The following is a 27,452-nucleotide window of genomic DNA, read 5'->3' on the forward strand; positions in this document are numbered from 1 at the left end:
GCTTCCACTGTTGTTTTGTAGTGGGGGTGGTGTCAATTCCATCCAAACACAAGCCAACAAGTGCGGGTCTCTCCAGGGTCTTTCCTTACCAAGCGTCGCAAAGGCCGATTAGGCGCCAGCTGTCAAGCGCGCATTGGACAGAGGTCTGGACTCAATATCTATATCTTGTACATTGTTTTCGATTATTGTCCGCCTCGATTTGTTGTCTCGTCGCTTGCTACGTACGTCCATGGAAGAAAAAGATAACAACTCATCGACAGCCTCCCAGATCGCATTCAGGTTCCAGGATTCCCCAGACTACTACCTGTAACCCCGCTCGTTTAACATCCAGTCCGGTTCTTCCTCGTAATCCTTGCCTTCAAGTTCGAACTTTGCATCAGCCCTCAACTTCTCGATCTTCTCCTCCCGTCTCCGACGAATCGCTTCGACAGAAGCCCTCGCGAAAAGCGCAAAGTGAAGTATCAATGCCAAGGAAGCCATCACGGCAATCACTTTACCGACTGCGACGTGCGTAGGCTTTTCGAGCCACAGATCGTTGACCATCATGTCGAGCTCCTCGCAATTGGGCCTGGCGTATTCCTCCTTGCACGCACGCACTTCTCCTAGGACCGTACCATTCTCCAGGACCCACGAGCCCAGAGAGTCATCGTAGTTTGCGGTGAGGAACATCGGGCCCGTATACGGCACTATGGACCATTGACCCGTTGTCAAGTTCCACTCCAGGCGTTCCTGGTTGAGGTGGACGCGCTTTACGGTATACAGCCACAAGTCCAAGTCTGCGTTGCGATGGTATTGGCCCCAGGAATGAATGCCCGCGCGAGATATGTAGGACGTCTCGTCAGAGAGGACCTCGTTGCCATTGGCGTCGTAGCCAAAGGCTTGCATGCGAGCAACTCCAATGGTCGCGTACACTATCGCAACGATCATGGTAAGCCAAAAAAGCAAATCGGCGACGGCGACGGCGGCTGGGTGGGTAGGCCGTCCTTGCTTGCGCCAGAACCGGACTCCCAGGTCGAGGAGACCCCATGTGAGCGACAAGACAAACTGTTTTTACCCAATTAATCGTTAGAGGCCCTATGTCACTCTCTACACATGATCATAAGACCTTTGGCTGGGTGGATCGTCTCAACTTACAATAGGCACCGCGACAGTGCCGATCCTGAAGTCATCAAAATGGGGAAGTCCACTGTAAATCCAATTGCCGCTGTATAACGAATTCGTGTTTTTGAGGATCCACGCCGCGCAACATAGGCCGATGAGGGCGACGAGACACTGTAGTGCGCGGATCGCGGACTTGTACGCCCAGAAGCGGTCGGCGGCCTTGACTTGGCACCATATTGTCGAGGGATCGCTGTCCGTTTCCGAGTTATGGCTGCCCTTGTCCGATATGGAGTTGGCCTTGGCCGAGATGCAGTCGCCCTTCTCCGAGGCGTAGTCACTCTCCTCAGAGACGCGGTTGCCCTTCTCAGAGACACGGTCGCTCTTATCGGAGATGTGCTCATCCTTCCCTTTCTCCGTATTACTGGGTGTAGTTGTGGCCGCCATGATGATTGTCCAGCTCTATAACTTGTCGCGGTGTGATTGAGAAAGCAGCACAGCAGAAAACAACAACAAAAGACAAGCTCCCGAGAAAAGCAGATATCACGATATTAATCAGGACATCAAGCGTCAGCATGCAATCCTCGCTTCTTCAAGCGAGTCGAATCACAGCCTGCCTATGTCCTGCATTGTAACACAAGCTATGTTCGTTTCCAAAGGCCAGCACGGGGTGACGCCCGCCCATACGAGCCGTTGGGCTGAACCGTCAGCCAACCAAATCACAGCAACCCTTGACTTGCCAAGATGCGCAGTCAGTGAGATTTGGCACATTCATGACAATCTCGACTAAGCCAAGCTGTTCAGGTCGGCCTTGCCATCATCACGGAGGGTACAGTACAGTATAGACTATAGCTGCATGAGCGAACTTTGGTGCCGGTAATCCTCCGCAATGCGCCGCAATATTCGGCAAGGATTTTCCATGCTTTCAATTTGACAAGACGGGGATTCACAAGTGCCAAGATAACAGCTAAACTGGTGTTGCGTTGTCTTCTACGAAATCAAGGTCGAACGAACGAAAGTACTTGGTGGCTGCCTATAGAGGGGGCCAGGAGGAGAGATTGAGAAAAGTACCTACCACCCATCCTCACCAATGCCTGCAAAGTTGCTGACGATCCACAAAAATTGTGTTTGTACTTTTGCTTGCTGTTCTTGCGCTTTTGGTTTGCTCCAAAATAGGCTAGGGTCGCCTGATCCCGATCTCGGTCGGTCGCCTGACACCCCGCCTTCGATTAGCTCTCGGCTCATGACAAGCCACATGTGTTTCTGCTGTCTTATGTAATACAGGGCAGGGGTGCTGGCGGCAAATTCTAGCTTGTGAACGTGAATGAGCCTTTTTTTTTGCAAGGAGCCGATGGGCAGATTGAACTCTAGTCGGGAAGCTCATAACTATACAAACCGACGCGGTTTGTTCGCAGCAGAGAAATTGGAACATTTGCATTGCATCCAGTGCAAACAATCCGCAACTTGACAATGGAAATATTCGCGTTACCCAGTAAGCTCACAAATCTCGCCGTCGCGCGTTCCTCAGCTTTGCCGCCATGCATACAATCCCGCGCGCCATCACCTGACCCAGTCCCTCACTTGGCATGCTTACACAGAAAAAAAGAGCCGTCCTGGATACTGACCCGAAAACATAGTCTTTTTCATCACCTTTCGCGAGTCCCTCGAGACCGCCATCATCGTGTCTGTGCTCCTGGCCCTGGTCAAGCGAACCCTCGGCGACGGCAGCAGCAGCAACCAAGATGAAGACGCCGAGCTGCAGCGCCGCATGATCCGGCAGGTCTGGCTCGGCACCTTTGCCGGCCTGGCCGTCTGCATCCTGATGGGCGTTCTCGTCATCGCCGGCGCCAACGGCCTGGGCGTAGACGAGTGGGCCGTGGCCGAAGACGTCTGGGAGGGCGCCTTTGCCCTCCTGGCCTCGGTCATCATCACCGCCATGGGCGCCGTGCTGCTGCGCGTGTCGCGCCTGCAGGACAAGTGGAGGGACAAGCTGCTCAAGGCCTTCCGCGCCTCGTCGGCCGGGCGTGACGACGAGTCTTCTGCCGGCGATGGTGCCGAGTCGCCGAGGACGGTCAAGAGGAATCGCTTCCTTGATCGTCTTGCCTTTTTGGGCGAGGAGTATTCGCTGTTCCTGCTGCCGTTCATCACGGTCTTGCGTGAGGGGTTTGAGGGTGTCATCTTTATCGCTGGCGTCGGGCTCGGCTATCCCGTCTCGGCTCTCATCTTTACAGCCGCTGTAGGACTGCTAGCCGGTGCAGTCTTTGGCTATGCCATTTACAAGTAAGCCACTATTTCCTGTGACCATAAGCTGGGGAAAAAGTGACATTGTGCTGACAGTCTCGACATCAGGGGCTCCAACTTTGCATCGATGCAAAAGTTCCTCGCTGCGTCTACATGCTTCCTGTACTTGGTCGCAGCCGGTCTTTTCTCCAAGGGAGTATGGCATCTCGAGGCCAATGAGGTGCGTGGCTTTCCGACCGACATGCTGTTTGACGATAAATACATGCACAAATACTCACAAATACTCCTTGGCACATGACAGTGGAACAAGATTGTCGGCGGCGATGCTGCCGAGCTCGGCTCGGGGCCTGGCTCATACGACATAACCAAGAGCGTGTGGCATGTGAACGTACGAAAACACCTCTCTGGTTCCTCGTCTCATCCAAAAATCGTTACTGATTACAGATTTCTCAATCTAGTGCTGCAACCCAGACTTTGAAGGAGGCGGACTCTGGGGAGTCTTCAACTCCATCCTAGGCTGGACCAATTCGGCCACTGTCGGCTCAGTTGTCTCATACAACCTCTATTGGATCGTCGTCTCCATAGGCTTCCTTTGCATGGCACACAAAGAAAAGACGGGCCACTACCCTTTCCTGCAGAGGGCTAGCAAGATCACTAGGAGTGTTTTGGATGGGGATCGCCAACCGCTTCTCTCGAATGCTCGAACAGCCTAGGCTCCAATCAGTTTTGGTCCCAGCCAATGTCACCTGGAGAAATCGCGTCAGACTCTGCGCAATCTTATGTCTGAGATTCCGATCATCTTTTCAGCCCCCCTCCAACCAGACAGGACGACGTGATGGTCGACAGCCCTACCACCAGCGGTCTACACCTTCTCGTCACTGATCCAGGCATTGGCTTGATACAAGTCCAGCTCCAGCTTGCTTTCCACCGTTTCCCTCACTCATTTCGGGAGAGGTTCGACTCTTCCAGAACAGATCCACCCCTGATTGATGCCGAGAACCTCAATCTGCTGTTGGTGCGCCATATCCACCCACTCCCGTTCCTGCGCCCGTCGTGCGTCTCCAGTCTGCAGCCCATCCTGCATCATCAGACGCAACCACGAGGCATGGCAGCCGTTTGACTTTCCATCTTGGATGGTGATGTCGGTCATGCCTCGGTTACCGGGGAGGTGGGCCCCCGACCTAGCCGGCCGACAAATCATTACAGCGTGCACGAGGGCTCGGCCAACGAGCAGCTCGATATGCACGTCGCAACACCAGCCGGGCGTCGATGTTTCGCGGATCCTCATTTGTATGCAGCCTTCTATTGGAATGGGAGACGACGGTCCAAAGACAGTCTCTTGCCCGTGATAAACGACAGGGATCATGAAAAGGGACCTTGTGCTACACCGCCCAACTCCGTCACGGTGGCCAAAGGCGCATCGGAAATCGGGCGATCCCGGGTGCGGCTCCAGAAAATGACACTCTTCCGGTGGGAAGCACCCTTGTCAATGCCACGCGCCCAACCCTGGTGCACATGCCGTCGGATTGCGGAAGAAAAAAGAGGACTTGCATTCCATAATCTGCTCCTGGTAATTTCACACGTCTGGCTGAAGAACAGCCCCTTTACTGCGCGCCTCGAAACCGCATGCCCGGCATCGCGATTCGTCCGCCTAGTTCGCCAGGTCGAAGCCGACGAACATGAAATCACAGCCACAACGGCTCATTTGGTTATTTCCCGGTGCGGGGGCAGTAGCTCACCCTACCGAGCACTCCCATCCCAGATGGTGGCCGCATACAGACGAAGTTTTGCATGCAGTTCGGGGTTCTAGCAAGACGACGCCGAGGCCGATCACAGAGGCGAGAGTATTGGGGTTCATCATCGTGGGCTTCGTTTTCCTGTCTTCTGTGGTTTCTCTTGGACATTCCGTGGCAGTTGATTTTGCGATGCCGGTCGAGGAATGCGTTGGGAAGGTGGGCGAATGGGTCTCAGGTTCTATGGGTCGACAGCCCTGTCAGGTTGTGAGGCCATCGACCATGTCTCCTTCCGCCACGACGTTTGGCCCCATATTTTCCCGCTACCCTTGCCAATACTCTACTTTTAATATTCCACATCGGCAGAGAATTTTCGAGCTCTAGGTTAATATGGATTTTTTTTTTCGGATCCGTCGGTTGCATTGGCATCGCAAGTGCTACACTACCCACGCTCATTTGTGCCAACTCCATTGTGGCTTTTCACCAGGGCTCAAATACCTACCTGGGCACCTTGGCAACTTGGGTGGCTTTGCTTCCAGGTAGGCACGCATAGCAGGTTTGGCAGCGACGTACTTATTCAGCGCTAAAGTTCGCGGTGTCGAGCCATAACTACACAGTGTCTGCTAGCTCTCGAGATGTAGCTGTGTGGCGGGAGCCAAGCGCCGGGGACGCCGGGTAATCACGGGTCTTTGCGGTGTGAAGTTGGCCTGCCAACGCAGCTTCTGGCCAGTGACAATTCCATTACCTCGCGTCTTCGCGAGTTTGGTGGAGCTGCCATCCCGCTAAATAATATATTTTGGCTTGGTTCGACTGTTGATCATTTGTCAGCTTACCAAGCACGCATGTCCGTACAGCGTTGCGAAGGTGAAAAAAAAGCATAGATTGATTACAAAATGCACTAAAATGTCCGACGATGAGCAATCCAAGAAGACACGCGAAGGATTTGTTGCGATAAGTCCAGTCAAAGAAAACAATCTTTTCCTGACCTGAATAGGACAGCCGCACGCAACAACCCACGAATACTTCGTAATCAAGTCGCAATGACAGCAGCAAACGAGAAGCCCCTTGTCGTGGCCATGTCCCTGCCCGGGGCGGGCCACACCATCCCGGTGATGCGCGCGGCCGCCCATCTCGCCTCGCGCGGCTTCGACGTCTGGTTCGTCACGGCGGCCGACTTTGAATCATCGGCACTGTCGTCGGGCATCGCCCGCTTCTTCCCCTCCCCGAGCCCGTTTGCCCTGCACCCGGACCTCATGGCCGGCTACATGGACCTGCCCGAGGGTCCGGCCCGGCTGGACTTTGTGTTTCGCAACGTCTTCCTCCGAGACACCAAGCAGTACGCCGACGCGCTGCGCGGCGCTCTCGAAACGGCCAGGACGGAAACGCCCGGCAGGAGGGTCGTGGTCCTGCAGGACATGTTTGCGGGCGGGGCGCTGCCGTTCATCCACGGCGCGCCGCCCCCCAAGGGGTACGAGGACGATGGCTTCCCGCCCGTCGTGTCGCTCAACGTGTCGGTGCTTTTCTGCACGAGCGCCGACGCGCCGCCCATCGGGTTCCCTGTCGATCCGGTCGGGCGCGAGGGGGAGGAGGTGTTGAGGCTGCATGGGGAGTTCAACGCGGGTACTGCAGAGACGCGGGCGATGCTCAACGGGATCTTGGGCGAGATGGGGTGCACGAGGCGGGTCGAGGCCCTGGCGGACGCGTGGCTCGAGGGTCCCGATTTGACGCTGCAGCTGTGCAGTCCGGGGTTGGAGTACAGGCGGCGTGACCTCAGTCCCAAGATCAGGTTCGTTGGTGGCCTGCCGCTCCCCGAGGGCAAAGGCGGCCCCCTGCCGGATTGGCTTCGGGAACATGTGGAGGCTCAACGCGAGTCGCACGCAAACGGTCAGGCAAAGAAGAGGAAGCTTGTGTTTGTAACGCAGGGGACGGTTGACATCGACCACAGCGAGCTGCTCATACCTGCTCTTCAGGGCCTAGGCGCAAGAGAGGACCTCTTTGTCGTTGGGGTCCTCGGGAGAAAGGGTGCCAGGCTCCCGGAGAGCGTGGAGAGCAGCTTGCCGTCTGCTAACGTCAAGGTCCTGGACTACTTTTCTTACAATGACATTTTGCCGCATGCAGACGTTTTTGTTACAAATGTGAGTTGCTCCCGACCACGCCAGCCACTCTTTTTCTCTCCCCGATATTCTAGGTTACCCCGAGCCCAAGTCATCATTCGCAAGACTGACACTGAAACAAACAGGGCGGCTATGGCGGCTTCATGCACGGAGTGATGAACGGATCGCCCATGATTATCGCAGGGGTGAGTAACGACAAAGGCGACGTGGCGAATCGCATGGAAAATGCAGGATTGGGAATAAACCTCAGGACGGCGACACCAACCCCGGAGCAAATCTCTGCTGCTGTCGATCAGGTTCTCGCGGATTCATCCTACAAGCAGAGGGCTCTGGAAATCAAGAAGGAGAACGAAGAGATGGATTCCTTTGCGAGGATCGAGAAGGCCGTGCTGGAAGTCGCACGCTGAGCAGCAATCCATGACGGTAATCGTGCTGTACAACATGTTCCATCCCTGTATTTTACGACTAACGAACCCCCTCACTCAAATAATGATACATGATCTCCTTTCACTAGTCGACTATAGGTACCTGCGTCGTGTATTAGATAGATACCTATATACGTCGACTGCAGTGCCGGTTGTGTACGGCAAATGGGTCCTGGACCTGATATATGTACATGAAAGAAAAAGCAACCAAAGCTCGCTTGCTACTCTGTCCGTCGGCCCGCGGCAAGAACACAACAAAAGGGGGGAAAAATACAAGATGCAGTTTTAACAAAGATTTTAGACTAAGCATCTGGAAACTTCATATTTGGAAACCCCATCTCGCTGAACCTCAACTTGGGGGGAATGGCGCAGTGGTTAAGCGCCATGGCTGTTACTTGAGTAACGTAGGTTCGAATCCTGCTCCCTCCACCTCCTCCCCGCTTACCCGTGGCAAGGATAACCCGGCTGGCTATCGACAACAACCACCCGCCTGTGCCGTCGAGCCCACACTTGTTGGGAACTTCGTCTCCATGGCTACAAACGACCGACAGCTCCGCTGTTTGGACACAGGCCCCTCTCGATGAAGAGCCGTCAACTGCCGTCAGACGAATCCTCCGTGCGCCTGAAGGCACGGGGTCGCGTCAGTGAACAAACCTGTAAGCAGGACCGGGCACGAACCCGGTCAGGCTCGATTCGCTTCTATGCCCTTGTTTTCCGCTGTGTAAATAGAGAAAATAGAAAGCGCGCCGAGATACCCCTCGGGAGGTTGCTAACGGCCGGCTAATGAGCCGGGCCGAGCCCGGCGTTAAATAATACTACTACTACTACTACTACTGAACCTCAACTGTTCCAGCTGCACCGGCTTTTCCGGCATTTCCACCCTCTCGCTCGACACCACGACGTCGAACGTGACCGTGATGCCCGGCACCTCCTCGATGCTCGACACGTCGGACCGCGCGCCGTCATCGCTGCTGTGCCTGCTCTTGGCCAGCCTCGCCCTGCTCAGACTCCGACTGCGCGACAGCGTCGGCGAGCTGGTCAGGGACCGCATCCTCCCGAGGCTGCCGCAGCTGCTGCTGATGCCACCGACGCACGGGTTGGCGTGCGCGGGCGGCGGCCGCCGGTGCGCCTTGATCTCGGTCATGGTGCGCAGGTTGGCCACCTCGCCGCTGCTGCTGCCGGGCTCGCTGCCCTGCTGCGGCTCCGAGCGGCTCCTGCTCTCGTCCAGCCACTGCGGTATCTCGTTGCCGCTCTGGCTCTGCGGCGTCCGCACCAGCGTGCTGCTGCCGTTGTGCCTGCCGCCGCCGAGGCCGGCGCCCGCGGGCTTGCGGCTCTCGCGGTTCACCCGCTCGGCGGCCTTGGTGGTGCCGGCGGTGCAGATGTCCAGGATCGGCTTTAGGGTTGGGAGGCAGCCTTGTTTGGTTGGGAAGTTAGCATGGATGAGTTGGTGCTGTGGGGGACTGTGGCTCGAGAATAGGTTACGGATTTGATCATTGACTTACAGCATAAAATCGCAATGTTGCCTTCAACGTGGGACCAGATGATCGAGTCGACTATGTTCCACGTCATATCCGGGTCGGCCACATCAACGTCAACAATGACGACAAGACGTACCGCCGACACCACGGTGAGGCTAGATAGGTGAAGCAGACACATGTTAGCCAAACACCCACTGACGGCCATCGACCAGACCCCCCATAAACCCCCCTCCGCAAAGCTCCAAGGGAACGCCGGACTCACATGGCACCGAACAAGAAAACAGCCAAGACGGCAACCTTTTGCGGAGTCGGCATCCGCAGCCGCCAGACGTACGGCACAGGCATGGCCAACAACAACAGGTTCGTGACGACGGTCGGGATGGCAGTCCCGATGTAGAACCGCTTGCTGTCGATGCCACACTCGAACTGGTTGAACGGCATGGGGTTCTCCGGGTTGAAGCGCTCCCAATACGCATTCACCGGGAGGCACAGAAAGACGGTGGTGGCGAGGATCGCGACGACCCAGGCCGTGACCAAACCGCCCATGATCCAGATGGGGATGCGGTTGCGCTTCTCGGCGCCGAACAAGCGCCAGTACAAGCAGAGGGTCGAGTACTTGGCCAGGCCGAGGACGAGCACGTACGTCAGCTGGATGACGAACATTCCAATCGCCCAGGCCCTCGACGAGTGGATCGTGCCGGCCCAGATGTGTCGGCCTGTGCCGTTGGGGATCACTACGGTCCGATGATTGTTGGTGAGTTACAACCCTCTCCGTGCAAAAAGAGGTGGTCTGGACAAGTCACTCACTGTATACGATAACCACCAAGACTTGAGCAGTAGCTGCTACCTGTGCCAAGGGACCGACTCATCTGTTAGTACTTTTGAACGATGCATCCCTCTGTCATACCAGCACGTCCAAGACCAGCTCCGAACAAAGACCACGTTTGGGCGGAATCCGTACCAGCGCCATCCAAGCCAATATGTCATCCCACCAAGCCGTCCCTCCCATGCTCCTCCTCACAGTCGCCCTCAAGCCCAACATCAAGGCCGCTAAGGCCCACGTCGATATCAGCGCGCCATAGATGTCTGGCACTCGGGTTTCGCCAAGGTCGATCCCTGATGGGGGCGGTGGTAAAGAAAACGTCAAATTGGCCGACATGGTGTGATTTGTTTTGTATTTCTTTTATTTCTTGGGTGAGTTGTCGTCGGGAATCCCCTTTTCTGGATTTTGCCCCGAAGGCACCCAGCCCGTTTTCTCTTTTTTTTTTCTTCTTTTTTTTTTATACCTCAATCCTTCCAAGGCGTGTATCGAAAGCAAAATGTGAAGATGGGCTTGCAGCCTCCAGTGCCGTCAGTCGCACCTCCCTCCAGCTTGAACATATATGTCGGCAGTTGATACGATAGAAAAAGACAGAGAGAAATAAAATCCTTGGGGAAAAAAAGAAACGTTTCCACCAAAGTGAGAGGGATAGGGTCTTCAAAGCCTCTATAATAAAAAATAAAAATAAAAAGAATGGAACGGAAAATCGAGAATGGAGAAAAAGAAAGCACAAAAGAAGGAAAGTTCAACAAATGACAACCCGAAAGGTTTCAAGTGGGTTCAACGTCATGTTGTATAAAGATTTCCCCCATCCGACGGGATAGAAACTCAAGAGTGCCATGTCCCACAAGCCGCGGGGTGACGGCGGGTTGCCACGTTCCATCTTGCGCAAAGGCCTTTTTTTCATATACCGACCCTGATGGGGTCAATCACCATGCAAGAAAGAAAAGAAAGACAAGAAAAAAAAACAGGGGGAAAAAAGGTGAAAGAGCGGAGGGCCCGCGGCGGCCGCCTGCCACTCATCGGTCAAAAGGGTTGCCAGTTCGTGAATCCTAACCGCCGGGCTACCACCTGGTGGGCGGCGAATGCAACTCTCAAGGTTCCTCCGCACGTTTCTCGCAGGGCTTGCGGTTTGTTTATTTGGCACACGCTCCACGAGGAGAGCACCTCCCCGCCAGGATTAACCTTTCTTTAAGGCAGGAAAATTATCCGTTCTGCTATCTGCTTTTGCATGACGATGCGACCTCGAAGCTTCCTGGATAGGCTTATTCGTTGGCCTTGTCGTTACTTTTGGCGCGTTATTTAAGCTGGCCTTGCTGCATAAAAACGATTTTGCATTTCGGGCTCGAGAGATCCCGCTCGTTTGTTTGCTACGTTTTATGCTTACTCTGCATTGGGTTGTCCTTTTTGTTTTCGTTATACATACTATTCCACTTTGGGTAAAGATGCAGTAACGTGGTTCATCAGGACCCCGGACATATCAGGACCCCGGACATTTTTCAACCCAGTTTCATCCTTTATTTTCCACACGTGTTCTTTCCCCCAACAGTAATGGAATCATCAAATTGCGAAGCGCGAATCATTCTTGCTCTAAATGAGCTCCGATCAAGCAAAAAGAAAAGCATACGAAAGGTTGCATTAATATATAATGTCCCAAAATCGACACTACACGACAGAATAAACGGCATCGCTTCTTTGGCCAATCGTCGGCCAGGCAACCAAAAGCTAACGGAAAGGGAAGAGGAAGTAATTGTCCAGTATATACTGGACCTGGATTCCCGAGGGTTTCCAGCCCAGATCGCTGATGTGGCCGCAATGGCCGATCATCTTCTCGCTGCGCGGGACGCGCGACCGGTCGGCAAGCAATGGGCTTATCGCTTCGTACAACGACGCACAGAATTAAAAACGCGTTTTTCTCGCGCTTACGATTTCCAAAGAGCTCTTTGCGAAGATCCTGACGCGTTAAACGCGTGGTTTCAATTGGTGGCCAATATGAGGGCCAAATATGGCATCCAAGACTGCGACATGTACAACTTCGACGAAACCGGCTTTATGATGGGCCAGATTTGCGCTGGAATGGTCGTAACTGGGTCCGAAAGACGCGGAAGAAGGAAAAAAGTACAGCCTGGCAATCGAGAATGGGCGACTGCAATTTGTTGCATCAGTGGCGACGGTTACGATATACCCCCGTATATCATCGTCAAAGGCTTTTACCATTTGTCCAATTGGTATACAGAAGGCGGTCTTCCGGACACGTGGCGCCTCAAACCCACCGTTAATGGATGGACCGACAACGAGACTGGCCTCGACTGGGTTCAGCATTTCGACAACCATACAAAATCGCGGACAAAAGGCGTATATCGGATGTTAGTGCTCGATGGGCACGGCAGTCATCGATCCCCTGAATTCGAGGGCTATTGCAAAGATCACAATATTATTCCACTTTACCTGCCTGCTCATTCATCTCATTTAACCCAGCCACTTGATGTCGGAGTGTTTAACGTCCTTAAGCGGGCGTACGGTCAAAAAATTAACGACTTTATCCGGGCCCACATCACTAACATCAGCAAAGTCGACTTCTTTTTGGCTTTTGCAGCGGCTTACAAAAAGTCAATGACAAAAGAAAATATGGCCGGGGGTTTTCGAGGGGCGGGAATTATCCCCCATAGCCCGGAAATGGTCATATCTAAGCTGGATGTTAGGCTACGGACGCCGCCACCTAAAGAGCTTGATTTTTCCAGCACCGAAACCTGGGTCTCTCAAACACCGCACAACCCGACAGAAGCCGTTAATCAATCTACCCTTGTTAAAAGTCGAATCAACTGTCATCAGGGAAGCTCGCCAACGCCTATTTTTAATGCTGTAAAGCAGCTAGCAAAAGGGTTGGAGTCGATTGCTCATCGAACCACACTTTTGGAAGCGGAGAACCACAGCCTTCGGAAGGCCAACGAAGCGCTTAGCAAGCGGCGCAGGGCTCAAAAAACACGTATCCGCGAAGGAGGGTCATTTACCATACAAGAGGGTCAGAATTTGCTTCAATCAAATGGTGCCGATGGTCTAATATACGAAAAGAAAGATGAAAATGGGGAGGGGAGTAGTGCGCAGCCGGCGACTAAACGACGTTGCGGCAACTGCGGTAAACCTGGACATAATGCACGCACCTGTCAGGAGGATGCAGAAATGTCTGATGTACATATATCCGATTGCATTGAGGTAAATTGAACAACGCTGGCGTTGCAATTGAAATTGGAAGTAGTATTGTGCAGGAAAAGTGTCCGGGGTCCTGATATGTCCGGGGTCCTGATGAACCACGTTATCAAAAAGAGAAGCATGCAGCATTGAAAGTACCTGTCGCGGGCTAGTTAGTACACGTCTCCCATTCACTTGTAGACGGCTTTTTCGGCCTCGGCGAAATCCACCTTGCGTGGTTCTGTGAAGAGGCATCTAATTTGTCTGAACCTTTCCAACACACCTCTTGGCTGCTCCCCAAAAGGCAATAGCCCAGCATTGCTGCTACGCAGTGTTCGATGAGCATCCATCCTCGACGGGTCTCAATTAAGCCTGAGTCAGGACGAGTCGCTGCTCTGCAAGGATCGTGGAATGCAAAGAAACATGCCAAGAAGGATAAACACCCAAGCAAACAGATGCGCCGGCTGCATCCGATTGTGAGGTGCACATTTTCTGCACACTGGAACTATAAGGTTCTCGTCATTCAACCATGTTGGGTACCGGCGACACGGTCTTCCATCGTCTTATTTTTTCTTCCTCTTCTGGTAAGACCTGTCTCCCCAGCACAAAGGTACGCATGACATTTATGACGTACATGTTGAAATTCTACGAGTCATGCTACGAATTGTACCTTTTGGAGCGGAGAGCGTTGTATAAAGTAGTAGAGGTACAATCCAGACACGGAGTCTTGGATTTTGCCTTGACTAGCACAGTTGGCAATGACTTGACTGACAGGAAGAGATATGTTGATGAAAGTTGCAAGTAAATGAAACATGTTCCCCAATCATGCCCAACATCGCCTGACAGCCAGCCCACGAATGCAGCATGTTGGTCGAGCAATCTACAGCCAACACGGCGAACACAACATTTATTACTTCGTATTTTATCAGCCTTGGCGCCGTCCGAGCGGCGAGAAAGGTCACGTCAAAACACAAGAAACGTTCGGAAAATCATTCCCCCCCCCCCCACTATAAAATGAATGATTTATCCAGGCAGTAAAGTTCACGACTCGAGACAAGCAATGAACCCACCTTGACTCGGTCACACGTGCACTGGGGAAACATCGTGGCTATTTACAGTTTATGCGTTTTAACGACGCCGTTTACGAGGGACTCTACCATATGGTACGTAGTACCGCCTACAAGCTCAATTGACGGATTTGCCGCCCAGCCCGTCCTTGCAAAGGCATTAGATTGGCACAATCGTTCTTGCGAGAGGATTTTCTGATCAAGGCAAGGTAAGTTGGGTAGGTGGTAGGTCCTAGTCTAGGTAGTTCTGACTCACGTATTCCTCAGGCTTTCGTAGTGTGCACTCTCGCCAAATCAGTGCGTCAAGTCTAGAGCAATCTTAACCGTCCAATTTTTGCCTTTGGGCGTCGACTTGTCGGTTGCAGACAACACGTCAATCTTGCAGAAAAGCTTCGCTACCAATTCCTTCTTGTCGCCTCCCAAGATGTGGGCTGCCTTTCCCCAACGCCAAGAGCCCCACGTCCACTGGAACGGTACCCCCTGACTCGCTCCGCGTCTGCGGCTGTGCGGGTATCCCACAGAAACACGGAAAAGGAAATTCCACATTCACTACCAAGCTACCCAGTTGTTTTCAATATAATGCCTCCACATTTCGGCACCTCCATCAAGCGATTCAATTCGTTTCAAGCCAATCTTCCGTGGCGCAATTGGCTAGCGCGTTCGACTGTTAAGTCTCCGACCCGGCATCGAGAGGTTGTCAGTTCAAGCCTGACCGGAAGAGAATATTTTTGACTTTTTTGAACCCCTAGGTTCCTGCGTGTGTTATGCTTGATAAGGAGTTGGTTAAATCTTTAGTTTGTTGCATTTATTTTTGTTGTATACATACAATCCTCGTTCGGTTTGTTTCCCTGTTCATGCTGTGTTTCCAAACATTTAATCTAGTTCTAGACTAGAATCAGCGTTAAACGAAATTACCTACACTACCCACCTGGTAAGAACGAGGTGCAGACAGTAAGGTCGGATAATTGCGGTCGCTTGCGGTCGCTTGCAATGTTATGGGATGCTGGACAACCTAGGAAATTACATCAACTATGCATAAGTTAGTAGCACAGGGTAGTTCCAGGGAGATAGGGAAAAGGCCGAGTTCTAAATACGGAATGACCGAATGCATTTTTAAACTTGAAATTTTTCATAATGCAAGCCAAACAAATTTCAACTTACAATTCAGCTGTCCACTTACGAATTGATATTTAATCAATGTTGTTGCCTCATTGCAGGCCTACCTGGCACGGTGCAAAAGGTGTGTTGGCGAATGCATGATTCTCCTACTGGGCGTTTTTCGCAGCATAACAAACATATTTCTTTGCATTGGCCTGCAGGATTCCAATATAAAAAATTAAACTTTTCATTTCAGCCAGTCTTGCTGTCTCTCATTTATCTCAAGCTGACGTCTTTTTCTCCTCTTTCACAAAAAAAAAGAAATGCGCTTCGAAACTACCATCTCTCTTCTTTTCGCCTGCAGCGTCATTGCTACAATACCACCGATACACAGAATTCCCGCGCCCAAAATGCGCCCCGGGGTATCTTTGGAAGACTGTATATATAAGCTTTGCAAAGAAACCTGCCGAGCCGGTGCGCAGGCTCTACCAACGTTGCCTGGAACTCGGACATTTCCCAGCGCCTTGGAAGAAGGCCGAAGTCGCGATGCTACCGAAAACGGGGAAGAAAGACCGGAGCAGCGTTCGATCCTGGCGGCCTATAGCCCTCCTCTCCTGCATCGGAAAAGGCCTCGAGAGGCTCGTTGCACGCCGGATAGCTTGGGCCATACACGACAACGGGCTCCTTAGCTGCACCCACGGCGGTGCCCTACCCAAACGATCGGCGACGGATCTGGTTTGTGCCCTCGCCCACGATATCGAGCAGGCTCTAGCTCGCGGGGAGGAAGTCACCCTTGTCGCATGCGACGTCCAAGGCGCCTTCGACGCCCTCCTCCATAGGCGATTAATACGGAAAATGCGGAGCCTCGGGTTTAGTAAAATGCTCCTCAGGTTCGTGATTAACTTTTTAAGCGGCCGCCAGGCCCGAGTCCGGCTGGAGGGTACGACCACGGGCTTTAGGCGGCTTGGGTGCGGCACCCCGCAAGGGTCTCCCCTTTCCCCGATCCTATATATGTTATATTTGGCGTATCTCGTCAAAAACGGTACGAAGTGGCGGTTGGCATACGCAGACGACGTGCTTACATGGAAATCGTCACCCTCGTTGGAGGAAAACGTACGTTGGCTGGAAAATAAACTCCGGGATATGCACGAAATTGCGGCGGAAGAGAAGATCCATTTTGCAGCGGAAAAGACAGAGGTGATCCATATCACTAAGAAAAGGCACGGTCGCAACCCGGAAATCCGGATTAATGGTAGAACGGTTACCCCGGTCCAACTACCGGGCGGTCGACGCGGACAAAGCGCCTCCGGGGCCGAGCGCTACCCGGGCATGCGTTGGCTTGGTTTTTGGTTCAGCCGACGGCTAGACGGGCGCCGCCACGTGGCCGAAAGGGCTGCCAAAGCAATGGCGGTCGCTGCCCACCTCAAGAGCTTTGGGGCAGTAAGATACGGACCGCCTGCGGCTGCACTTCGCAAGGCAGCGGTGGCATGCGTGGGTTCCTCGGCCACCTACGCAGCCGAGGCATGGTACAACCCAGCGCACAAGCAAAGAGGACTCCTCAAAGCATTGAACAAACCGCTGGTTTTAGCGGCACGGGCAATCCTCCCGGCGTATAAAACCACCCCCTCGTCCACTGTTCTCAGGGACGCAGGACTACCCTCGGCCCGCGTCGCGCTGGCCTACACCCGCCTGAAATACGGCGCCCGACTAAGGCTCGCGGACAAGGGGCACCCCCTTGTCAGCCGCCTGCGTGAAACACCTCGTGCCCGCAACTCGGGCCATTCGGCCACGACCCTGCAAACGGCTGCACAACTTCTCCCGCGGATCCGGAGACTAGAGTTGCGCGCACCTCGCAATGCCCCGGATTCTCGCACTGACCCCACCGGAGGAGTCCCGAAAGAGGAAGCGGCCCGCCGCTTTATCGAATGGCTGGACATGGTATCACCTGACGATATCGTGGTATATACGGATGGTTCGGAAAAACACGAAAACAACTGCGTCCAAATAGGGTACGGATGGGCCGCTTTTAGGGCGGGCCTGGAATTTGCCGCAGGCTCCGCATCTATTACGCCGGAAAGCCACGTTTTCGACGCCGAGGCGATTGGCGCCCTAAAAGGGCTACAGGCGGCAGCCAAGGCCCAGCCAGGCGCCCGGATTTGGATTTGTGTGGACAGCACCTCGGTTATTTGGGGTCTTAGAGGCGACGCGCCGCGTTCGTCCCAATGGGCCTTTCTGGAGTTCCATGACCTTGTCGATCTACTCCGAAAACAAGGTACCGAGGTTCGGGTCCGTTGGTGCCCTGGGCACCAGGGAATCCCGGGAAACGACCGGGCTGACGAGCTGGCCAAGGCCGGCTCCGCCGGACCGCCGGACCCAGACCCGAGGGCTCAGCAAACCACGTATAGCGGTGCCGGCACGGTCCTCAGAGCCATTCTTTCGAATATAGAGAAGGACTGGTGGCGTAAAGAACTCTGTGAACGGTCCCCCGCATATAGGGAATGGAAATTCCAATACACACCGAGAAAGGAGCCCGAGGAACTGCGTTTGCCAAGACCCCTACTGGGCCATTATTTGGCCATGAGGACCGGCCACGGCGATTTCAAGGCCTACCATGACCGTTTCAACCACCAGGATGCAAACACCTCGTGTGCCTGGTGCTGGAAGCGGACCTCCCCTGAACACCCGGTGCACTGCCGCTTTTCGCGGGCGGTGTGGAGAAACTGGCCGTGGCCTGACAACGACCGGCCGGTCGGGCCGCCAGACCGCGCCCAACGCCGCAAATTCTTCCAGACAAGCCTCGGGCAACCGACAAGCTTTCAGGCGTTTTCGATAGCCACCAACTACTTCAGCGCCCGCCCCAGAGCGGCCCGCCAGCGCCCCGCGCGCCACGAACGCACTTTACGCCTAGGGACACCGATCGTAAACGACTCGAACTCTGACGAGGAATAGACTTACTGCCTTTTCACCCACACTTCACGGCACAAGCCGTCAGACGAACCCTCCGTGCACCTTAGGCACGGGGTCGCGTCAGTGAACTAACCCCCTAAGCAGGACCGGGCCCGAACCCGGTCAGGCACGATCCGCCTCTGCCCTCCTTGTTTTCCCCCTGTGTAAATAAAGAAGATAGAACGCGCGCCGAGATACCCCTCGGGAGGTTGCTAACGGCCGGCTAACAAGCCGGGCCGAGCCCGGCGTTAACTAATACTACTACTACTACTACTAATACTCCGTCATGACTAAATACTTTAGGAAACCATATTGGCGGTTTGTTGCTGCATGAGCTAGCAAAAGCAAAACCTCAACATTTTGAATATTCAAGTCATTTGTTTGTATGCAGTATGAATATCATGATCTCACAGAAGCAAATCACAGGCTCTTGAGCTCTTGCAACAGAAGGGCTCTGGGTGAGTAACTAGCGCGTTGAGAGGAAGTGTAGACATATTCACCTCATCAGGGACAGCTAGCCTCATATATACCAATCTACTGCCTTGATGGTCTAAGAATGCCGATCCGCGCCATTTCGCAAGCGGGAGTCACCATGTCCATCAGAAACAGACTTCGGTCTGTGCAGCGTATAAAAGAATCCTTGTAAATCATAATCACTAATTAATTACCTGTGCTTCGGGACCCCAGCGACATTGTACGGCAGAAACAGGCCAAACATAGAACTGATCAAAAACAGCAAAGACCTTGACCGAGGTCTAAAGAGAACAATATGCACGACATGTTCTTGTGTTTTTCGGTGCCTCGTGGGCCGGCCCTGCCTTGGTGATGCATCACCATTTTGAATACTATGCTTTGTAACGAAATCCTATTCCCTACCTTTACGAGCTTGAATAGGCCTCTTATCGTCTTTGCATCTTGTAATCTCTCCAACAAGCACCCAAAGCTGAAATTTTCATGTCGACACGGAAAATATGTGCGATGTTGAGGTTGTAAAGTCTCTCATGGGACTGCCCACTTTCACCATGTTCGAGAACGGGGAGCAAGTGAACACGTGCCGTGGAGCGGGTAAACCTCGGTTGCGCGAGGCAATTGTCTACTTCGAGCTCTCCCCAAGGCTTGAATAGGCCAGCATACCTTGCTTTGCCCGGACTAGAGGCAAAATGCCACAGTAGAGCCGTGTACGCATGGCTTTGACCGAAGCATTGTAAAGTCTAAGGTATCCCTCTCGTACAAGCAACACAGTTTAATGTTTCATGATTCGTGGAATTCTTTCCATTACTATGCAACCTGTTTTCCACTTTGTTATTTGTCCTCTTCGAAAACAGTCGCATGCAATGTTTTCATAGCATTGGCCAACTACCTACTTAGATCTCTTGGTCTTGCTTGATTGGTGGTATTTCTTTCATGCCATGTGGCTAGCATAACAAAGCCATACCCTAGGCGAGGCAGAAGTATACATCATGAAAGCAAAGAAAAAAAAAACAAAATGCACCTCTTCAATAGATAGCGAGGCCCGTCATCTCAACCTACTGATAGGTAAAAAGCTTGTCCGAGATAAGCCGGCACAGGGGGTGACTCTCCTTCAGTAATTCGCGGATGATACCCCTTGTTTCCTCGGGGATATCAACTCCCTCGGGGCTATCCTCCCTGAACCACTGGCAGTCCTCGGGACAGAGACGAGCTAGCTTGTAGCACTGCAATAGGGCTTCCATGGTCGCCAAGAGGACGACGTTGGTTATCTGCTCAGGGCTGGATCCATCACGCTGAAGGTTGAGACTGCGGTCAATCGACCTTTTCAGCTCAGCCTCGTCAAAGTTATGAAAAACGCCCCGTGCTGATGTGTAGGTGCGGAACAAGTGCTCAACCGCGTGGGTATACAGGCCGAAATCACGATTGGTTGCGCAGTGCTGGCCGGTAAGCCACTGAGCGGACTGTGTATCTGGGTTCAAGAAGTGCTCTTTGGGGAATGGTCCAGCGTCTTGTCTGGAGAGAGCCCTTATCACGCTCCAGATTTCAACGCTGTCGTAGCCAGGCAGTAAGTACCTCAGCTGTGATAGGGTCACATCGCGATCGACGCAATAGTTACGCAATAGTCGGTTGAACATTGTAACGTCTCCTTTGAGCCTTTGGCCTGGGCGCCCAGATAGTTTACCTTGGTCACTCATTGTTGATGGACTGTGATGGGGAAGCGGTGATGGTCTTTGTTAGCTTTGTGATACTCAGCTGATGGAAATGTGAGCTTGTCTTATCTCAAGGATGGATTAGTTCAACCAGATTAGCTGGACGACCTCTTTTATATTTCCTATGCCTAGCCTGGCATCCGGCCACGACGCACGGTTTGCCTACTCCTGAAGGGTCTCCGCAAAGGCATTCCCTCATAGCCCTCTCCTCAAAGCTGTCTCAAGGCGGTTTTCTGAAAGCGGCCGTAACAAAGCGCTTTTTCCAATCGATCACTCACCGCAAGGCACGACTAGGCAAGGCTAAGAAAACAGTTGCAAGATGACCAAGTCGACAGGAGACATCAGACTTTTTCCCATTTCGTCTAGACATAATTGACTTTGTTCAAGAATGTAATTATAGGCGCCGTGGCTAGCTATATCTCCTCGAGAAAGCGGAACAGTGTCTCTCAATGTTTTCTATGATTTACTAATATCTTCTTCAGGTCAGAGACTCACAAGAGCCCTGAGCAAGCGTGGATTTGTATCTTTGTTGGAAGATCAAAGAGAAACGAGAATAAAGGCGATCTGATGGTTGCTACGAGTGACACACCATGTCGTGCGTCAAAGGAACTGAACTAGTTGCACAAGAGTGAAAGCAGTAATGAAGCTCTTTGACCTTTGTTTCGAATGATGCTAAAGGACCAGTGGTCTTTTTTAAAATCAGGACACCATTCTGTACTCCACGGATGCAAGCGAATCATCGGCTGTGAGGTGCGTTTGAAAGTTGAATTACTCGGCTTGCCTGAGGGTCGAGTTTCAACCTATCCAGCTGTAAAACAAGCCATCGCCAGATCAAACTCTTTCCTCAGGGGGGAATGGCGCAGTGGTTAAGCGCCATGGCTGTTACTTGAGTAACGTAGGTTCGAATCCTGCTCCCTCCACCTCCTCCCCGCTTACCCGTGGCAAGGATAACCCGGCTGGCTATCGACAACAACCACCCGCCTGTGCCGTCGAGCCCACACTTGTTGGGAACTTCGTCTCCATGGCTACAAACGACCGACAGCTCCGCTGTTTGGACACAGGCCCCTCTCGATGAAGAGCCGTCAACTGCCGTCAGACGAATCCTCCGTGCGCCTGAAGGCACGGGGTCGCGTCAGTGAACAAACCTGTAAGCAGGACCGGGCACGAACCCGGTCAGGCTCGATTCGCTTCTATGCCCTTGTTTTCCGCTGTGTAAATAGAGAAAATAGAAAGCGCGCCGAGATACCCCTCGGGAGGTTGCTAACGGCCGGCTAATGAGCCGGGCCGAGCCCGGCGTTAAATAATACTACTACTACTACTACTAAAACTCTTTCCTCACGTGTGGATGCGACTTCAAAAGGTGAATGCCATCCACAATACAAAGGATAATCGTACATCCGACGTCGCTTGTTACTTCTTATCCGACTGATCGGTAATTAACCCCTGCCCTAACTCGCAGGACTTTTCACATAGCAATTTTATAAACCACTTTCGGTTTTATATTGAAGCTATCGAATCCGAGTCACAGCTCGCACCAGGACTAGGGTCTCTCGGTTGATAATGGCGACACAGAGTTCGGACTGCTGCTAGTAGAAGATAGCGTTGCTATAGAGATTGCTGATCTGGGGTTGAAAACTTTTTCGAGGGGTGAAGGAAAACCTTCTTCTGCTGCCGTGGACCTGGGGTTGTGGAGGAAAGGATCCTTTGGCCTCGGCTGAAAATTTTCTAGCGTCGGAAGTCGGCATCCCCCAGACGCCGAGCAAAGGTTTTGTCCTAGGTCCAGCCTGCCAGTTGTGCACCGGGACCGTATGATGAGTAGGGTACCTGTCTAACCGGTACCCAAGTACTGCAAGGCACCCCTGTTCGCGTTGGGTGGCTGCTTTTTCCCTCACGGGTTCCAACTGCCTGCCGGGACTTGAGTGGAAACGCCCAAAAGCGCAGTAGCATAGATTAATGTCCTGACTCGGACGTTAGTAACCAAACAACTTCGGTGTATAGGGGTAGGTATACAAGTAAAGGTGGTAGGTAAATGCGAAAGACGATGGTTATATTTAGAGAGCGGAGAAGAACACAATATTCAGGGCCTAATCAAGCAAATTGCCATATTAATAGATTGTTGGCAATGCAAGGCAAAGCAAAATACAGGAACTTGCTTTATTAGTGCTTTTCAAACAAGAAAATTGGTATATATCTACTCCAGCTTGCTTCCAAACCAAAATGAAAACGTTCTCTCGTACTCCCCAAGTACCAATTTGGTGATATGCCAATTTAGTTTGATAATATTTTGTACTGTTCTTTCTGTTACTTGTGTATCTGTTACCCCGAGCCATTTTAGTTTCCACGTTCACAACCAAATAGTTAATCTTCAATTCCACAAGATGCGTTTCCAAACCATCCTCCCCATCGCCTTCGTCTGTGGCGCCGTTGCCACTGGGTCTCTACCTCCTACATCTCAGGACCCCGGCAAGACCACAGCTCGTGGTCCACCCCGTGCCCGCCTTACACCTCTTTCCCCACCCCGTGCACCTTCTACGAGCGGCCCAGCCACGGGTGGAACAAGAGCACACAAATTAGAAGAATGCATGATTGTGTGCGAGCCCACCTTCCAAGATGTGGGCTTGAGGGACCAACGAAAGCTCACAAAGGGTTGCACGAACCTCTGCGTTGCTTTGGGGTATAAACCAGAATACTAGACCTAGATATTGTTAGCAAAATCAGATAATTCATTCGTTTCCTCAACCCATGTTCCCAAAATACCCTACGAGTAAACTTTCAATTTTTTCCGTAATTCCAATGATGGGACGGGACCTTTGCGGCATGGGGTATGTCTGTTTCCAGCCTGTGTTATACTTTGCACCAGGGCGAAACCAGTACTTCTCTGGCGTCTAGAGAATGTTTCTCGTGCTGGGAATTTCGGAAGCGACTACTCACAGGCTTTGAAGAGAGAAAATATACATGCTGAGAAGTGATGACAACTTACTAGTCTGTCGCTTCTTACCCACCTACAAGTTCGAGACAATAAGCCGTGTCTTTCGAGGGGAGGCGCAGGATCAATGATGCGCCCATGTGCATCTGGATAAATGGCTGATTTCAGAAAATCCGTGGTCTGAAGACCGTTCGGCCATCAAGGTAAGATGCAAAGGCGCAGCCCAGTTCCGATGAATCCGATTCATCTATTGGTACGGCCGATATGGCCGCTCCGTCACCATGGCGATGACACGTCAAGTGAGCAGCTTTTACTATATGACTTGGCAAAAAAGCATCCGACAGACGCTCCTCTTTTGTGATGAAAAGTCTAATATTATGAGTTGAGTAGATGACTAAGTAGCAAACAAAAGGACACTTGTCAGGAATACGAATTAGCCTGATGCAAGTATCAAATTAAACAGAACCTTTTTAAGAAGAAAAATTTGAATAAAATCAAACGCCCTGAGACAGCTTCGTAACAGATCTCACGCCACGGCCGCCGTGATATGCCTCCCCTTGACGCTCCTCCACTCGATGGCGAGGCTTCCAAACACGCTCGCCGCCGCCAGGACCGCGCTCATCAGGAGCGTCCTGGTCAGGGCGTCGCTGTAGCCCCTGATGACACGAGCCAAGAGATCTCTGGGGACTGATTTACGGAGTTCGGTGGCGCCTGCGGTAAAAATAAGCTTGGGGTCCATTCCTGGAAAAACGGTTTGTAGGTAGGTGACCAGCTTGTTGACAAAGATGCTCTCGGCGATGGAAACAAACATGGCGCCTCCCAGGCTCTGCACAAAGACAATCACCGACGTCCCCATCGGCACGTCCTCGATGTCGAGCACCGTCTGCACCGCGATGACGGGCTGCTGCATGCCAAAGCCCACGCCGGCGCCCGCAACGACCTGATAGCCGATCCAGATGGGCTGCTTGGTGCGCGGGTTCCACGTCGACAGCAGGCCGAAGCCGACCGACATGACCACGGTTGAGATCCAGAGAAAAGGCGCGTAGTAGCCCCAGATGGTGACGACCGCCCCCGCGAACAGAGACGCCACGACGAGGGCCAGCAGGAACGGCAGGATCCGGATGCCCGACTCGACGGCGGACACGCCCTGCACGGCCTGGAACCAGATGGGGATGAAGTAGCTGGAGCTGATGAAGGCGCCGCCGCCGGCAAAGGCGTAGATGCAGGCGGCCCAGACGGTGCGCTTCTTGATGATGCGCGGCGGCATCGTGGCGTGCTCGTCCTGCCACCACTGCAGACCCAGCCAGACGGCGGCCAGGACGCCAAATATGGCCAGCAGGGCGATGATGCGCGCGTCGCTCCACGCGTACTCGGTGCCGGCCCACTGCAGCGCCAGCAGCAGGGAGACGACGGCGGGCATGAAGACGACGGTGCCGGCCGGGTCGAACTGCTTGATGCGGGTCCGCCACGGGCAGCACTCGCCGGTCTTGAGCTGCTGCTGCTCCTGCTCCTGCCGGCCCGGCGCGGCGCTGCGGCGGGGCTCGCGGAACCAAAAGGCGATGGCGAGGACGCTGATGGCGCCAAAGGGCAGGTTGATGTAGAAGCACCAGCGCCAGGTGGCCTTGTCGGTAAAGACTCCACCCAGCAGCGGGCCGGCCACCACCGCGATGCCGTACATGGAGCCCAGGATGCCGGTGAAGAGCGGGCGCCGGGCCATGGGCACCGAGTGCGCGAGGATGATGAGGGAGCCCGAGAAGAGCCCCGCCGAGCCGATGCCGGCGATGGCCCGGCCGAGGATGAGAATGAGGGAGGACTTTGCCGCTCCGCAGATCAGGGAGCCCAGCTCAAAGAGGCCGATGGCTGTGAAGTAGATCAATTTTATGCTGTAAAAGGTGTAGAGCTTCCCAAAGAAGAGCTGCAGGGCCGAGACGGTCAAGAGGTATGCGCTGCCGTACCAGCCAACGTCGCCCAGGCTGTTGAACTCGTCGGTGATCTTGGGTATGGCCACCGCGATAATGGCGCTGTCTGATAGCAAAGAATAACATACTAGGTTAGTTTTTTTCAAGAAGCGGCTACAAAACTCGAGCAGGGAAAAAGGTTTGCTCACCCAGTGCCATGAGAAACACACTCAGACAAAGCGCCGTCATGACGAGGAAAAGCTTGAGACCAGTGATATAAGGCGCTCCGTCTTCACGCGTGGCATAGTCCTCGTGCGCTGTCGTCCCGGCGCTGACCCTGCCCTCGTCGTCATTCTTCTCCCTCTTATCGTCGGGCCCCCCTGATGCCGCCACCGCCGTTGACGGGCCATCTTCCGAGTTGCGCTCCCTGGCATCAAAGAAGGAATCATGATAGCCCGAGTCCGCCGTGGACAGAGCAGGGCTCGTCAACCTGTCAGGGACCATCCTGCACTCTACCCCCGTCTCCTTGCACCGGCAGTCCGCGCCGCAGTATTGCTGATCCATCTCCTGCTTGGCTGCCGTGTACGAGTTGGCGCTGGAGCTCGCTGCGATCGTGTGGGCAGAGCTAATTCCTTCTCCATAGGGTGTCAAGGGTACTGCCTGATACGCCATTACAGGTCCCCTCCGACTTGTCTTTTTTCTTTTCTTTTTCAAAATGTAAAAGAATGTAGTTTCGTCGACTGTAACAGAGCTGGGTCCGTGCGATATTTCAAGAAAGTGCCGCGTGGCAAAAAAGAGAAAAAAAAAGAGATGGACTTTCTTTCTGTTTTGGAAGCGACTGTAAGGTCCTAACGGGTCATAGCAAAGAACGTCTTGGCTCGCAACCAGCTCTCAACGTGGGAATGGGGAAACAAGCTTAAGTTTCTTATCACTCAAGCTTCTGTCTACACCCCTTTGTTCTTGCTGGACGCATAGGCCGGGCCCTGCGCCTATCTTATGTTTGGACCATGCAAGGCCGTTTGGGAAAATGGAGAATTCCGTCTTTTCATCCCAAGAAGCTGCGTGGTCTACAGAACCTAGGTCGAGTCATATCTATTTCCGGCTCCGTTCTTCTGGTGGCAATCGCCGCTCCGCCGGGACTTGCAGGGTACGTGGATAGGGGTCATTATCGATCATCACGGTGACTTGTGATAAGTGAAGGTGATATCGGATAGGATCAGATGAACCTCTGTGAGGGGGGCGCTGCACTTTATTTTCCACGTTGTGAAAGCCGCCCTCAATACGGATAATTTTTATTGATTTTTGTCCCGAATTTATGTAGGTACCGTAAGAGTGAGCTAAAACTAATACAGCCGCATCGGCCATCTGCTTTGAAGAATTGACCGGGCAACATAAAATACGGTAGCTAAAGTACAACGAAATATTCGAACACGGGGAGGTTGGGTGAAGACATAGTTATGAGCAGCGACCACGTCTAATCAACCTGTCCGCTGATTCATGACTTCACATGTATAGGAACGTAAAAAAAGCCGAATACGAAACTCGTTTTCTTTTTCTTGCGCTCCTTTCATTCTCGTTATATTTACTCGCTGTCCCCGCCAAACCACTAGCGTAGATGTTCCGGAAAATCACCTTGCCAAACACAGAAAAGCAACGAATACTCGACAAATCCCACTGGAGCCGAACTCTTTACCGTCATGCGCAGAAGCAAAACACCGATGTACCAGGGAAGAGAACAACCAAACTTCGGATAATTGGGTTGGGCGAGTTGAAGCAAGATGAGGCAAAGTTTCCTTTTTTTTCCTCCCCTTCTTTCCCTCTTCTCTCTCTATCTCTGTCTTTTGATTACGCATTTATCCCGTAGTATATCGGGTTTACAACGGATGGGCGTTTTCGCACTGATCCTAAACCCGGTGATGTTTGGAGACGAGAGGTTTGCCCCATTTGGGATGATTCCTCTAGACTTTTGGACACGGCAGGTGCTGTTGTGGCTCTCGACTTTTCTTTTTTTCTCTTTGTTTTTTTTTGGAAAAAAAATAGTTGCGACGATACTCTCAGCTTTGGTGTTTGCCAGCATTATTTTGATCTCTACTTGGGTCTCCGCGACCCGCTTCTCGAAGAATGAGAAAAACTAGATTGTTTACGAATCATTACAATCCTGTCCAGTTAAAGCATGTTATTTTTGTCCAAGTGCACTAGGTACATCGTGGCAAGTAACCGGGAATACGAAATACCCGCG

At 52.8% G+C, this 27,452-nt stretch overlaps 8 protein-coding genes, 1 non-coding gene and 2 pseudogenes across 11 annotated transcripts; 7 read left to right on the forward strand and 4 right to left on the reverse strand.

Moving 5' to 3' along the window:
• Positions 1-23: 23 nt before the first annotated feature.
• On the reverse strand, positions 24-1,740 carry MGG_02157 (uncharacterized protein). Its single transcript, XM_003708881.1, has 2 exons — positions 1,135-1,740; positions 24-1,044 (listed from the first exon to the last, which is right to left on the reverse strand). The coding sequence occupies exons 1-2, from the start codon at positions 1,543-1,545 to the stop codon at positions 301-303; spliced, it is 1,155 nt and encodes a 384-aa protein (XP_003708929.1). The 5' UTR covers positions 1,546-1,740; the 3' UTR covers positions 24-300.
• Positions 1,741-2,568: 828 nt separating this feature from the next.
• On the forward strand, positions 2,569-4,052 carry MGG_02158 (plasma membrane iron permease; the record flags this gene model as incomplete). Its single annotated transcript, XM_003708882.1, has 5 exons — positions 2,569-2,590; positions 2,736-3,378; positions 3,448-3,559; positions 3,641-3,727; positions 3,798-4,052. 5 exons carry the CDS (start codon positions 2,569-2,571, stop codon positions 4,050-4,052), a joined length of 1,119 nt encoding a protein of 372 aa, XP_003708930.1.
• Positions 4,053-6,112: 2,060 nt separating this feature from the next.
• MGG_02159 (glycosyltransferase) lies at positions 6,113-7,593 on the forward strand (the record flags this gene model as incomplete). Its single annotated transcript, XM_003708883.1, has 2 exons — positions 6,113-7,207; positions 7,312-7,593. 2 exons carry the CDS (start codon positions 6,113-6,115, stop codon positions 7,591-7,593), a joined length of 1,377 nt encoding a protein of 458 aa, XP_003708931.1.
• Positions 7,594-7,922: 329 nt separating this feature from the next.
• MGG_02160 (uncharacterized protein) lies at positions 7,923-10,248 on the reverse strand (the record flags this gene model as incomplete). The annotated part of the gene is made up of 5 exons (XM_003708884.1): positions 7,923-9,024; positions 9,114-9,244; positions 9,352-9,823; positions 9,897-9,936; positions 9,997-10,248. The coding sequence occupies 5 exons, from the start codon at positions 10,246-10,248 to the stop codon at positions 8,417-8,419; spliced, it is 1,503 nt and encodes a 500-aa protein (XP_003708932.1). The 3' UTR covers positions 7,923-8,416.
• MGG_20052 lies at positions 7,969-8,040 on the forward strand (annotated as a pseudogene). Its single transcript has one exon. The product of its transcript is annotated as a tRNA-OTHER (tRNA).
• A 4,549-nt stretch (positions 10,249-14,797) lies between the features above and the next one.
• On the forward strand, positions 14,798-14,886 carry MGG_20053. The gene has a single exon. It is a non-coding gene; the product is annotated as a tRNA-Asn (tRNA).
• A 4,849-nt stretch (positions 14,887-19,735) lies between these two features.
• Positions 19,736-20,314, reverse strand: MGG_02164 (uncharacterized protein; the record flags this gene model as incomplete). The annotated part of the gene is made up of 1 exon (XM_003708885.1): positions 19,736-20,314. The coding sequence occupies one exon, from the start codon at positions 20,312-20,314 to the stop codon at positions 19,736-19,738; it is 579 nt and encodes a 192-aa protein (XP_003708933.1).
• Positions 20,315-20,979: 665 nt separating this feature from the next.
• Positions 20,980-21,664, forward strand: MGG_02165 (uncharacterized protein; the record flags this gene model as incomplete). Its single annotated transcript, XM_003708886.1, has 3 exons — positions 20,980-20,984; positions 21,122-21,139; positions 21,451-21,664. 3 exons carry the CDS (start codon positions 20,980-20,982, stop codon positions 21,662-21,664), a joined length of 237 nt encoding a protein of 78 aa, XP_003708934.1.
• On the forward strand, positions 21,238-21,309 carry MGG_20054 (annotated as a pseudogene). Its single transcript has one exon. The product of its transcript is annotated as a tRNA-OTHER (tRNA).
• A 1,103-nt stretch (positions 21,665-22,767) lies between the features above and the next one.
• Positions 22,768-23,082, forward strand: MGG_02166 (uncharacterized protein; the record flags this gene model as incomplete). The annotated part of the gene is made up of 1 exon (XM_003708887.1): positions 22,768-23,082. One exon carries the CDS (start codon positions 22,768-22,770, stop codon positions 23,080-23,082), a length of 315 nt encoding a protein of 104 aa, XP_003708935.1.
• Positions 23,083-23,841: 759 nt separating this feature from the next.
• Positions 23,842-25,885, reverse strand: MGG_02167 (major facilitator superfamily transporter; the record flags this gene model as incomplete). The annotated part of the gene is made up of 2 exons (XM_003708888.1): positions 23,842-25,340; positions 25,423-25,885. 2 exons carry the CDS (start codon positions 25,883-25,885, stop codon positions 23,842-23,844), a joined length of 1,962 nt encoding a protein of 653 aa, XP_003708936.1.
• Between the last annotated feature and the right edge of the window lie 1,567 nt (positions 25,886-27,452).

This window comes from Pyricularia oryzae, chromosome 1 (assembly GCF_000002495.2).
Source record: "Pyricularia oryzae 70-15 chromosome 1, whole genome shotgun sequence".
NCBI lineage: Eukaryota > Fungi > Ascomycota > Sordariomycetes > Magnaporthales > Pyriculariaceae > Pyricularia > Pyricularia oryzae.

Bases quoted from the DNA above. Each gene is read 5' to 3' on its own strand.
- MGG_02157 (XM_003708881.1), bottom strand. From the start codon at position 1,545: ATGGCGGCCACAACTACACCCAGTAATACGGAGAAAGGGAAGGATGAG. The intron at 1,045-1,134 runs GTAAGTTGAGAC...GGGTAAAAACAG, and splicing joins GCACTGTCGCGGTGCCTATT to TTTGTCTTGTCGCTCACATG.